The 10936-nt window shown below is 44.5% G+C and overlaps 1 protein-coding gene across 1 annotated transcript; it reads right to left on the bottom strand.

Annotated features, from left to right (window-relative positions):
- Positions 1-295: 295 nt before the first annotated feature.
- On the bottom strand, positions 296-8736 carry CCN3 (cellular communication network factor 3). Its single transcript, XM_055432471.2, has 5 exons — positions 8544-8736; positions 8194-8419; positions 6680-6934; positions 4900-5114; positions 296-1824 (listed from the first exon to the last, which is right to left on the bottom strand). Exons 1-5 carry the CDS (start codon positions 8652-8654, stop codon positions 1564-1566), a joined length of 1068 nt encoding a protein of 355 aa, XP_055288446.2. The 5' UTR covers positions 8655-8736; the 3' UTR covers positions 296-1563.
- Positions 8737-10936: the final 2200 nt, after the last annotated feature.

Here is a 10936-nt window from a genome sequence, read left to right as displayed (position 1 = left end):
CCAACCACAAGTTCAATTTTTAATATATGGAGGTATCTCGAAGGCTGTCCAGAACAAAATATCAGGGTTCTAGATATTGGATTGAATAAAAAGGGTGGAGAATATCTGAGGCCTTGGCAATACAGATCACCAAATTAACAACGGTCTTTTGTTTTCCTTCTGATCAGAAATTTTAAGTTCATCTAAAAGTATTCACTTTGCTTTCAATAGATGCTGTCACTTGTTATCTGATTTAATTGGTAAATTTTAATTTAATTTATGCTCTCAATAAACAACTTAGAAGCACAAAACTAATAGCAGAGTCATACTTTGATAAGATGTTTATTTAGTAATGTCCAACAAGTAGCGAAAGTAAAAAAGAATATTTTTAAAAATGTATAATTTATATTTATATAAATACTTTAAAGGAGAAAAGCTGAACACATAGGGTGACAATAGAAGAATGTATACATTTAAGTTTGCAGTCTATCTTATAGCCTGACAAGTTAGATAAACGTATGTAGATGCATATATCTTGTTCATGAGTTTGCCTAACTAAGACCCAAGGATAAGTTTGGGGCATCTGTACAATAATTCTGAACTCCCGTGGAGTTTGTGGTATCTCGCCACTGCAGTCATGTCGATTTTGTTTTTCTTTTTCAAAATTCCAATACCAGCATATTTGAAAGTTATCAAAAGTTGTAATCAGGTGCTTTGGGCCTCAGTTTATTCATTGGTAAAGTAAGAGGATCCCTGCTGATGTGTTCTGCTTCTTCTGAATTAAAAAACTAGTGATCCCCAGGAACCTCCAGACACATACAATGTCTGAGGGCTGATAGAGGCTGGTCATCTCTATATAAGGGGTAATTTTCTGTTTAGCTTCTTTCTTGTGGAAAGGAGTCAACTTGTCTGAAATGGAGCCAGTTCACGACACCAGTGCACATAATTAATAAGCTTCCATTATTGTAGATATAGCTTGTTTTCCATGTACACAGAAAACAGATTTCAAGTTGGAGAACTATATGTTTCATCAGATCTCAGAATTTGAAGTTCAGAGTTAAGTTACTGAAAAAGAGTGCTCCACAGAGAACCCTTAGGTCAATCCTCAATCTATGGTGAAATATTTATATGACAATACTCTCGGTATGACCGTGGACTTAACCGTGTCATTCATTACAGTGACCTTTTCTTGAAATTTCACAAGTGTATAACAAAATAAGCGCAATGTGATACTGTTTACACAGTAAGATCTGTATCTGATTTCTGAAATTTATAGAAGTTTTCACACGTAGTAAACGTGTAGTAAATATGTGTAGTAAACATGTAAAAGAAAGTCATCCCTAAGTACTCTCCTGAGCTTACCTTGATTCCAGGTTTACAGTTAATCATATCCTTCATGAAAAAAAGACACATATAACTGACCTCATGTGACCACAGAAAATACATGAGACTCAGAGGAGGCTAATAATTCTTCGTAATTTTTCTTATATTCATCTGATGGTGGGTGGCTGCAGTTTGCCTCTGTAGGTGGGCTTCTCAAGGGACACGTTACATCCTCCCTCTGCTGCTGTCTGGCTTTAAGTCTTAGAGGAAAGACGAGTTGCTGTGAGGACAGTTGTTGTGACAGGTGCAGGTCCCGATGACCATCACTGGCTTCTTGAGGATCTGCCCTGGGGAGCACTGGAACTCCACCTGGATGGTTTTGGTGTTGTGGGGAGTGCAGCATCGGCCATCACTACAGATCCCACAGAACCTGGGCTTGTAGGTGTGCAGGCTCGTGCAGTTCTCGAACTGCAGGTGGATAGCTTTGAGTGACTTGATGCTACGGAGACACTTTTTTCCTTTCTAAGAAAGAAGAAAAGGAGTGATGCATGAAATGGCCATCATTCCTCTGAGGGACCCATCTAGGCATATGGAATAACTTGCCAGTTGCCTATCCAATATCTGTTGTTCTTTCTTCCTTGCTAAGAGAATGTTAATTTTGTTCTAGCAGTGTGGTCCACTACAAGTATTTGCTTCCCCCAGAATATTTGGAACCTTGTGACAAAGTTCTGGGCCATGATACATAAACCAAGAGATTCTGGGAAATTCTTTGCCCGTCAGACAGGGACAGTTCTTAACTGCTTCCTGTATTCGTCTGCCTTCCTACCTAGAATGTGGAAACCACGCCTAATTGTCTATAACCATCTTTTGACCAAGCGACATAAGCATGAGGGTGAAAGCATATGCACGATGAAGAAAGTTGCTTTTTCAATCTATCATAAGAAAACTGGCATTAGTTTCAGTCTAATACATTCTTTAGGTGCTATCAAGAGAAATGGAATAAATATGGCATCACTGCAAGCCTATTAATGTTTCAAATTTTTTCAGACACTAACTCACTTAACCTTATTAGCAACATTCACTCATACAAGGAGCAATTATTCATGTTAAGAGCAATTGTCCAAGTTTTATAGATGAGTAAATGGAGTTGCAGAAGGCTGAAGTGATCAGAAGACAACTAGTAACTGAATTTGTCTGACACAATGTGATATTACACTGTGATCTCAGGAAAGTCTAATACAGTGGGATTTAAGGTTATTTTACATGAAGGCATGGTAAGTGGGGAATTTATTCAACATGCCATTAGTAATTACTGATGAAGAACCCCAATACTGATAATGCAGTAAGACACTGATTATATGTTAATTTCCCACCTAGATTTCTTCACCTAATTTGTCACAATTCTCCACTGCTTTTCATGTTTTTAGGCACAGTCCATAGATCGTAGAGTGATGAGACTTGGAATTCTCTAAAATCAGTAGCTCTAAAGCTTTAAGAGTACATGAAAATGTACTAAATACACATTGCTATAACACACACTTTTGGGCCTTAAACCCAGGGCTTTGATTCAGTAGATCTGATGTGGATTCCATAATTTATAATTCTAAAAAGTTCTTAGATGATGCTTCTGGTCTGGGGACCACACTTACAGAAGTACTGTTTCATATTTAAGAATATTTCAGTGACAAGAAAGTAATGATTAATGGGCTAGCATTTCCCTAGATTCTGAGCACATTTTTGGACTTTGAATGAAATATATACATATACTATAAATAAATATCTTAAATATAATATCTCCTAATATTAAACTGGATGCAAGATTATATTTTTTATAAGAAAAATTATAAATTCAGGGAAAAGAAACAGTGGAAAAAGCAAAATGTTAAAGTCATGGCATGGAAAAGCCTTATGTAATAAAGTACTATGTTCTTGACAGTACTTAAAGGCTCTTGCTTTTTCTTTGTTGATATTTAATACTTAGTGTATGTTTTCGCCAATATAAACCAAAAGGCACAAGGTCTGAAACATTTGTGTGTGTGTGTGTGTGTGTGTGAGAGAGAGAGAGAGAGAGAGATGAAGGGACGGAAACAGCGAGGAAGGTGTTTCTAGGTGTTCTTTCTAAACTGGTAGAAGAAGCATAAAGTTAGAATGGACTTTAAAAAGTCAGAGAGCTCAGTAGCCATATAACAATGCAACAACTAGAGACTCTTATTTTACCAATAACAGAAATAACAGTTAATATCAAGTAATGATATGTGTATTAATACAGTAATCTATGCTTCCCAGGTGGCGCTAGTGGTAAAGAATCTGCCTGCAATGCATGAGATGTAAGAGCCCCAGGGTTCGATTCCTGGGTAGGGAAGATTCCCTAGAGGAGGGAAATGGCAACCCAGTGGGCTACAGTCCATGGGTTGCAAAGAATCGGACTTAACTGAGCATCTGAGCGCCGGGTCAGCAATCTATGCCCAGCACTTTTCAAATTCATGGAGTTTAATCTTCATGACAACTCTGAGTAAGAAACTGTAGCTACTGTTAGTGTCTCTGTTATGTAAGGGAAGGAACTGAAGCTTAAAGGTTAAGAAAATCACCCAAGTCCCATAGCTAGCTCATATGAGAAGCCAGGATTTAAAGTCAGCTGTCTGGCTCCAGAGTTGTGCTCTTAAGCATGAGATGATATTGCCTCAGTGGAGAGATATGTAAATCTTTCATTGCTAGGGACTGTTTTATTTTGGCTTTAGTTTTGTACAAGGGTCCATCAACTAGTTTGATTTGAGTATTGCATTTATCTGATCTTGGGTTCTGCTAACAAGGACTGTGATGTCATCAGGAACCAATCAGAGCTTCTGATCTGCATGCCTTCTGCTCAGCATTAACACACTGAGTTGATATCATTCCAGCAAAAAAGGAAAGCAATGTGCTATTTTATTTGGCACATATCACCTCTTCCTGGCATATGTGCTGGTGGCACTAGGCTTTTTGAAAGACTGAAAATATTCCCAGACACCCATTCATTTATTCATCCACAGTTGTTTATCAAGCACACAGTACATTCCAGGTAGGATGCAGAGGATGGAGGGATTTGGAAGGCAGATGTGGTCCCTACTCTGTTGCTCCTTTCAGACTAAACCTAAAGCGGGAAGACAACTGGGCTCAGAAATGACCTCTCTAAAATCAAGCATGCTTGATCATTGAGTAACTGTGTTTTTCCAGGATGAAAGGAGATTTGCCAGACTTTTCTCAATTGGGGACAGTACTAGAGTTATCCAACCTCTCCCTCTTTTTTTCTTTTCTTTGGTGGCACTATGTGGTATGTAGATCTTAGTTCCCCGACCCAGGATTGAATCCGTGACCCCTGTAATGGAAGCGTGGAGTCTTAACCACTGGACCACCAGGGACATTCCTGACCTCTCCCTCTTTACCTGCTGTGAGTTGCTTAGGATATTTCAATACATTAAAGAAAAAAAAAAAGGTAAACTCCTCTATCCTCTACTGGAGGTGACTGAAGAGTCAACTAACATCGCAGAGACTTGCTAAGGCCCAGGGCCCAATGAGCAAGGCCACCTCCTCTGTCACGGAAGGCTTCCCCCAGGCTTGTACCTTGTCTGCCGGCTGCCTGTGCTCTTGGTCACAGGGCCGCACCATGCAGAGCCGGGTCTGCTTCACCATTTCACAGTGAGGATTCCTGTTGGTGACGCGGGTGGAAAAACCCATGCCACAGCTCTTGGAACATGCACTCCACTCTGTGGTCTGTTCAATGCAGTTGATACTTGAGTCCGAGACTGCAACTCCTAGAGTGGCTTCTGTCCTGTAGGCTATGGGATTTTGGAATAAAGACAGCACTATTGAGTGAAACATGGGGATGGCAGAGTGGTCCTTTCAACCATTATTAGAAAAAGCATCTCATCCAATCAGGTACCTGCTCAACTCAGGTGCTTTCAGGGGACAGACCTGGAACTCTGTATTTATGTATTTATAAGCCCCAACAGGCAGCACAATGCCTAGCACACAGTTGACCTTCAAGAAATCTTTGTGGAATGACTGTCCAATTTGTTCATGAGAAGCTTAGGAGAACCTGTGTTTGAGAAGCTTAGTAGTTTTAAGAATATAGCACCGTATAGCATCAACAACCATTCCAAAAACTGTACTGAAATCACATGATTTCAACACGTGATTTTTGTCTAGAAAGATGATCAGTTAAAAATTGTAATTGGATGAGAAAGTAGAACCAACTAACTCAAAATAGTGATGAAAGCAAAACTCTGCCTTAGTGCAACTAGTTGTCTGGGTTGTGGGATACAGTCACTTTCAGACAGTTCAGTCTCAATACTTAATGTGTTGGCCTTAATATGCTGGGTACATCTCCTCCCTCACATGGCAATTTTCCTATCTGTGAGGCATGGCTGATAATTCCTGACTTCAGAAAGACTGTAAAGTTCTGTGTCCTGCCAGTGTAAATAATCTGGCTGACTAATGGCTTCTAAAATATTCTCTACTGGATCTTGAATTTTTGCTCTTCAAAAAAAAAACCCAAAAAAACAGTCATTTCCTTTATGAGCCAAAACAAAAGGAAAAGCAAACAAAGATCTTAAAGTGTCACTTGATCCCTCCTGCAGCATCTAGAAAGGTGGCATTTCTCTGTGACATTTGTCCAGGGCTGGCATTCCTTAAGGGAGATGGTCTTAAGAGTGCATAGGTAGTTGACAGAATCCAGAAAAGAAAGAGCTATCACCAGGCCCTTTGCAAAATGACCTAAAAGGCATTCCCCTTGAACTGATGGACTTCCCCATTGGCTCATACGGTAAAAAAAATCTACCTGCAATGTGGGAAACCTGGGTTCAATCCCTGGGTCGGGAAGATGCCCTGGGGAAGGGAATGGCTAACCGCTCCCATAGTCTTGAGTGGAGAATTCCATGGACAGAGGAGCCTGGAGAGCTACAGTCCATGGGGCTGCAAAGAGTTGGACATGACTGAGTGACTCACATAAATTGACTCTTGCCATAAATATAGAAGCTATATCAATTGTGTGTTTTGCATAAAGTTGCCAAAACGTACCTTTGCAATGTCAATAAGGGTCAAGTGAGACAGACTAAAATATAAATAGTAGCCATGTAACAAGACTACAAAAATCACTCCTATGACTCAAAAGAACCACTGAACATGACTCTTCTTCAGGAGAGGCTGTGTACATACTTCAATAGCTTGGCTGGGATTCCCACACGTGATGTGTCTAATCTCCGTGGGCCAGCTGGACTCCACGAATGAATGGGCAGAAACTGAAGCTGGTTTCTCACTGCAAATCCCAAAGAGCACACGTACTTTTTGCCTGCATTTCTTCCTGTGCTGGCACTGTTAAATTCAGGTATGCTGAATTTCTTACCTGGAAGCGTCTGGAGGTCCCCTAATGTCCCCGTCTCATTGGAGTCACAGATCCACTTTTCACAGCACTCCCCCGGCACTTTAACTTTTCTGGGAGCTGGGCAGTCGGGCTGGGGCAGTAGCAGGTCCTCTTCACAGCGGGGCACACAGCCAACCTGTCCATCTTGGCAGGCGCACTGGTATTTGCAACTTGGCTGGAAGGTCTCCCCACTCTGGTAGATGACTCCATCAAACACACAGTTGTCTCCTTCTACCGCTAGAATCATGGGGAAGAAGAGAAGAGAGGGAAGGGGCTTCCCTGGTGGCTTAGACAGTAAAACACCTGCCTGCAATGCAGGAGATCTGAGTTCGATCCCTGGGTCAGGAAGGTCCCCTGAAGAAGGAAATGGCTGCCCCACCCCAGTATTCTTGCCTGGGAAATCCCATGGACAGAGGAGCTTGGTGGGCTGCAGTGATTATTAATGGGGTGATGAAGAGTCTTGGGGAGAGAAAAAAAAAAAAGAAAAGGATGCACTGGAGAAGCTATAGAAGATGCACAGCACATGTTCCAAACCCCAATTCATTCTTTCTCTAGTTGAAGGCATCTGGTTGCTGGTCTGTCACCAGTAGAGAGATGTCCTCATGGAGCTTCCCAGAGGAAGAAGAAACACTCAAGACCACCCAGTCCTGCCACGCATGTTACAGATGAAGGAAGAGGGGCCAAACCATGAGTGACTCTCCCAAAGGTCTCACAGCTTTTGCTCCCAATGAAAAGGTCGTTTTGCAAGAACCTCCTTAGATTCTCCTATTCCAGGAGCTCACAATTAAAAAGAAAAACAGAACTCTTCAGTCTCCAAACAGGTTAACTGGGCAAACTGGGAAGGGCTTCGGGGATTCTTTGGCATTTCAGCACAATAAATCATCGCTAGTTTAGAAGAAGCTAAAAGACTATCCCAAGCCCCCTCATCCAGGGAGGTGGGGACAGCCTCCAACTAAATGGTACACCAGGTGGGAAACTGATCCCAGACTGATTGAGTTTCACCATCTTGATTTTACTCACAACTCAGACAGGGGTTCCATAGGTCCCAGGAGAGTAGGGCTGCTTTGGCTCAAATGGGACAATTACAGGTGTGAAAACAAACCTGAATGGCTACAGTTGAGGGAACTCTGAGACTATGAGTAAGCCCAAGTTTCCATCACCCCCCAAGCGTCCCCTGGAAACGGATAGGAAATGACTTCACTGGCCCTTAACTCTGCTCTGCTCCCAGTCTATTTGGATTCTTCTCTAGGGAGGCAAGTGACCACCGCTTCTCACCTCCGCGGGAGAGCAGGTTTCCTTCGAGCTTCTGGCTCTCCTCCAAACCCCATGCGACCCCAGACCATCCCTGGCACAGGCGCTCCATAAACATCAACTAGGGCATCACTATTAGTATTTGCGCAGCACCCTCTAGGAACAAAGAGAAGAGGAGAGGAAAGAGGCGACAGCTCCGCTATCGAGAGACAGGAGGTCAGGTGGCGGGTTGGGGGCAGGTTTACCCATGCAGATGCCAGTCTGGGCGCTGGGGTCCGCTCTGCGGTCGCAGAAGAGGCCGCGGCTCTCCTCGCAGGGCAGCAGCACCGAGCAGCTCTCGCCGCGCTGCCGAGCGCACACCAGGCAGCAGGAGCAGTCGTCCAGCACCGCTCTCACCCCGGGGGCGCAGGTCGGCGGCTTTGGGGGGCACGTGGCCGGGCACGAAGAGGGGCAACGCTCAGCCGCAGCGACCTGGGCGCGGGAAAGACCAGGAGAAACTTCTCATCAGGGACGCTGGAAAGCCGAGTGAGCCAGGGATCGAGCAGGGGCTTTGCTCAGAAAGTGACCAGAGGCACCTGGTGAGTGCGCCACTCACCTGTCCCAGGAGATGGAGGAGCAGGAAAGCCAGGCAGAGGCACTGCTTGGGCAGACCGAGACTCGGGCTCTGCGCACCCTGCATGTTCAGGCTTTCCCCTGTCGCTCTCATAGGCCTCTTCCAGGTCGCAGATTGGCTCCGCTCGCCACGATCCAGGTCGGGCTCGCCCGGGGCCAGCGCCACAGCGCAGATTTTATAGCGCGCTCCTGGGGCGCGCGCAAGCCGGTTGGCTGCAGCTCAGGCAGGGGGCGGGGGCACCGGCGGGGTGGGGAATGGAACGAACCCCGGGGTTGCCATAGCAATTGGCCGTGGGTGCCGCTCTCCTTTGGGCGCGGCCCCAGGGCCTGCGAGTGCCTGTGTGTGGCGACTGGCTTTTCCCAGAGCTCCGGGCGGGGCTGGGTGGAGGCCCGGGGCCAGGACCCAGAGCTCGCCGAGCGCGTGGGAAGGAAACGCCCGTTTCCTCCTGGAAGCGGCTGCCCCTTCCCCCAGGACTAAGACACCGCCACTCCCCATCACGCTTCTCCGCCTGGCCGTTCCCAGCCGGGTTGCAAACGTGGGGCTCCCCTAAAGGGGTGTCTGATGTTTGCGACCATCTGTGGGGGGTTGGCGAGAGGCCCAGGAGTTTAGTCATAAAGGAAGCACATGCAAGTTTGTCACTGTTTAGGGCACTCTCGCTCTGAGTGTGGAGAGCTGGGGGTTGGGGGGCGGAGGGAGGAAAGGGGAAACAGAAGGGACAAAGTAGTTGGGGGGCGGTGCAGAAAATAGAAGTCTTAAAGTTAGGATGGGGGATGCTATTGGCCAAAAGGCAAAGTTTTTTTTGTTGTTGTTTTTAATTTTTATTTATTTGGCTGTAACAAGTCTTAGGTGCAGCTTGCCGTATCTTTCATTGTGGCATGTGGGACCAGGGTTCAAAGCCCCGGCCCCAGAGAGTTAGCCACTGGACCACTATGGAAGTCCCAAGCAGAGTTCTTTTGACTCTAATCATTTCAAGCCCTGCTGATTCTTAAATTCCCAATTCTGCAGGTTTGGTAGAAATACAAGTAAAACAGAATGAAAATATGAGAGCCTGAGGTACATAAAAAATGTCCTTTCTTGTAGAGAAAAACTTTGAAACACCTGTGGTATCATGCCTCCCGTGAAAGGGCACCTGTCAGAACATAAGCCTGTGAGGGTGTTTAAGATGGCTTCAGCTCAGGCCCTGTCAAAACCTCAGCAAATTAAGGAAGGACTGGGAAAGGTACTTCCTTTCCTGAGCTGGCATTCCAGCACATCAAATCCTTCTTCCACCTGGCACGTACTTTCAAAAAATTCAAAAAATGACTGCTGGGAAATTCTTGTCATCTCTCATGAGAAAGAACAGTTTGTTCCAAAGGTGACAGTGCTGGATGGTTTTCAAAAAATCTGTCCTGTATTTCAGCTTTGCTGCTGCCTCTGGGATCACTGTGTCCACCTCCTTTGGGGTAGCCCTGTTGGAAAGCCACTTTTCAGGAAAATTATACTGGCTTGTGATGGAACTTTAGGCTTTGAAAGGAACCAAATTTCCTCTACATCATCCATCTCCAACTTGAAGGAAATCAAAGGCAGCTTGTGTAAGGGGCCAGGTCTGCCTCTGCCACACCTAGCTTCCAGGATGAAATCATCCCCAGCCCCTTCAGAGTAGTTCTCTGAACAAGTTAAGGCTGCTCTTACCTACTTCTGAGCCTCCCTGAATTCCACTTTCTTTGAGGAAATGCAGACTGATTAGGAAAGCTTGGTGAGAGGCTGCACCGTTAATTTGTGCCACGTCAGGGACACTCAGTACACTCTTCAAGTTGATGGGCTTCATGAGTCATCCGGCATAGCGATGCTTACACCTGGTTGTACATCAGAATTAACCAGGGTGTATTTTGAAAGATGTATATTTTTGTTTATAATGATTTTTTAAAAAATTGAAGTATAGTCAGTTTACAATGTTGTGATAGCTTCAAGTGTACAACAAAGTGATTCAGCCATATGTATGTATATATTTATATGTATTTATACATTTACGTCAAGGTTGTATATTGTCACCTTGCTTATTTAACTTATATGCAGAGTACATCATGAGGAACGCTGGGCTGGAAGAAGCACAAGCTGGAATCAAGATTGCTGGGAGAAATATCAGTAACCTCAGATATGCAGATGACACTACCCTTATGGCAGAAAGTGAAGAGGAACTCAAAAGCCTCTTGATGAAAGTGAAAGAGGAGAGTGAAAAGGGTGGCTTGAAGCTCAACATTCAGAAAACAAAGATCATGGCATCTGGTCCCATCACTTCATGGGAAATAGATGGAAAGACAGTGGAAACAGTGTCAGACTTTATGTTTTTGGGCTCCAAAATCACTGCGGATGCTGATTGCAGCCATGAAATTAAA

The sequence above is a fragment of the Moschus berezovskii genome, chromosome 16 (genome assembly GCF_049115385.1).
Source record: "Moschus berezovskii isolate FMDL1 chromosome 16, NW_MosBer_1.0, whole genome shotgun sequence".
In the NCBI taxonomy this organism is placed as follows: Eukaryota; Metazoa; Chordata; class Mammalia; order Artiodactyla; family Moschidae; genus Moschus; species Moschus berezovskii.
Note: the sequence above shows the minus strand (reverse complement) of the source record. Positions and strands in the feature narration are given on the sequence as shown.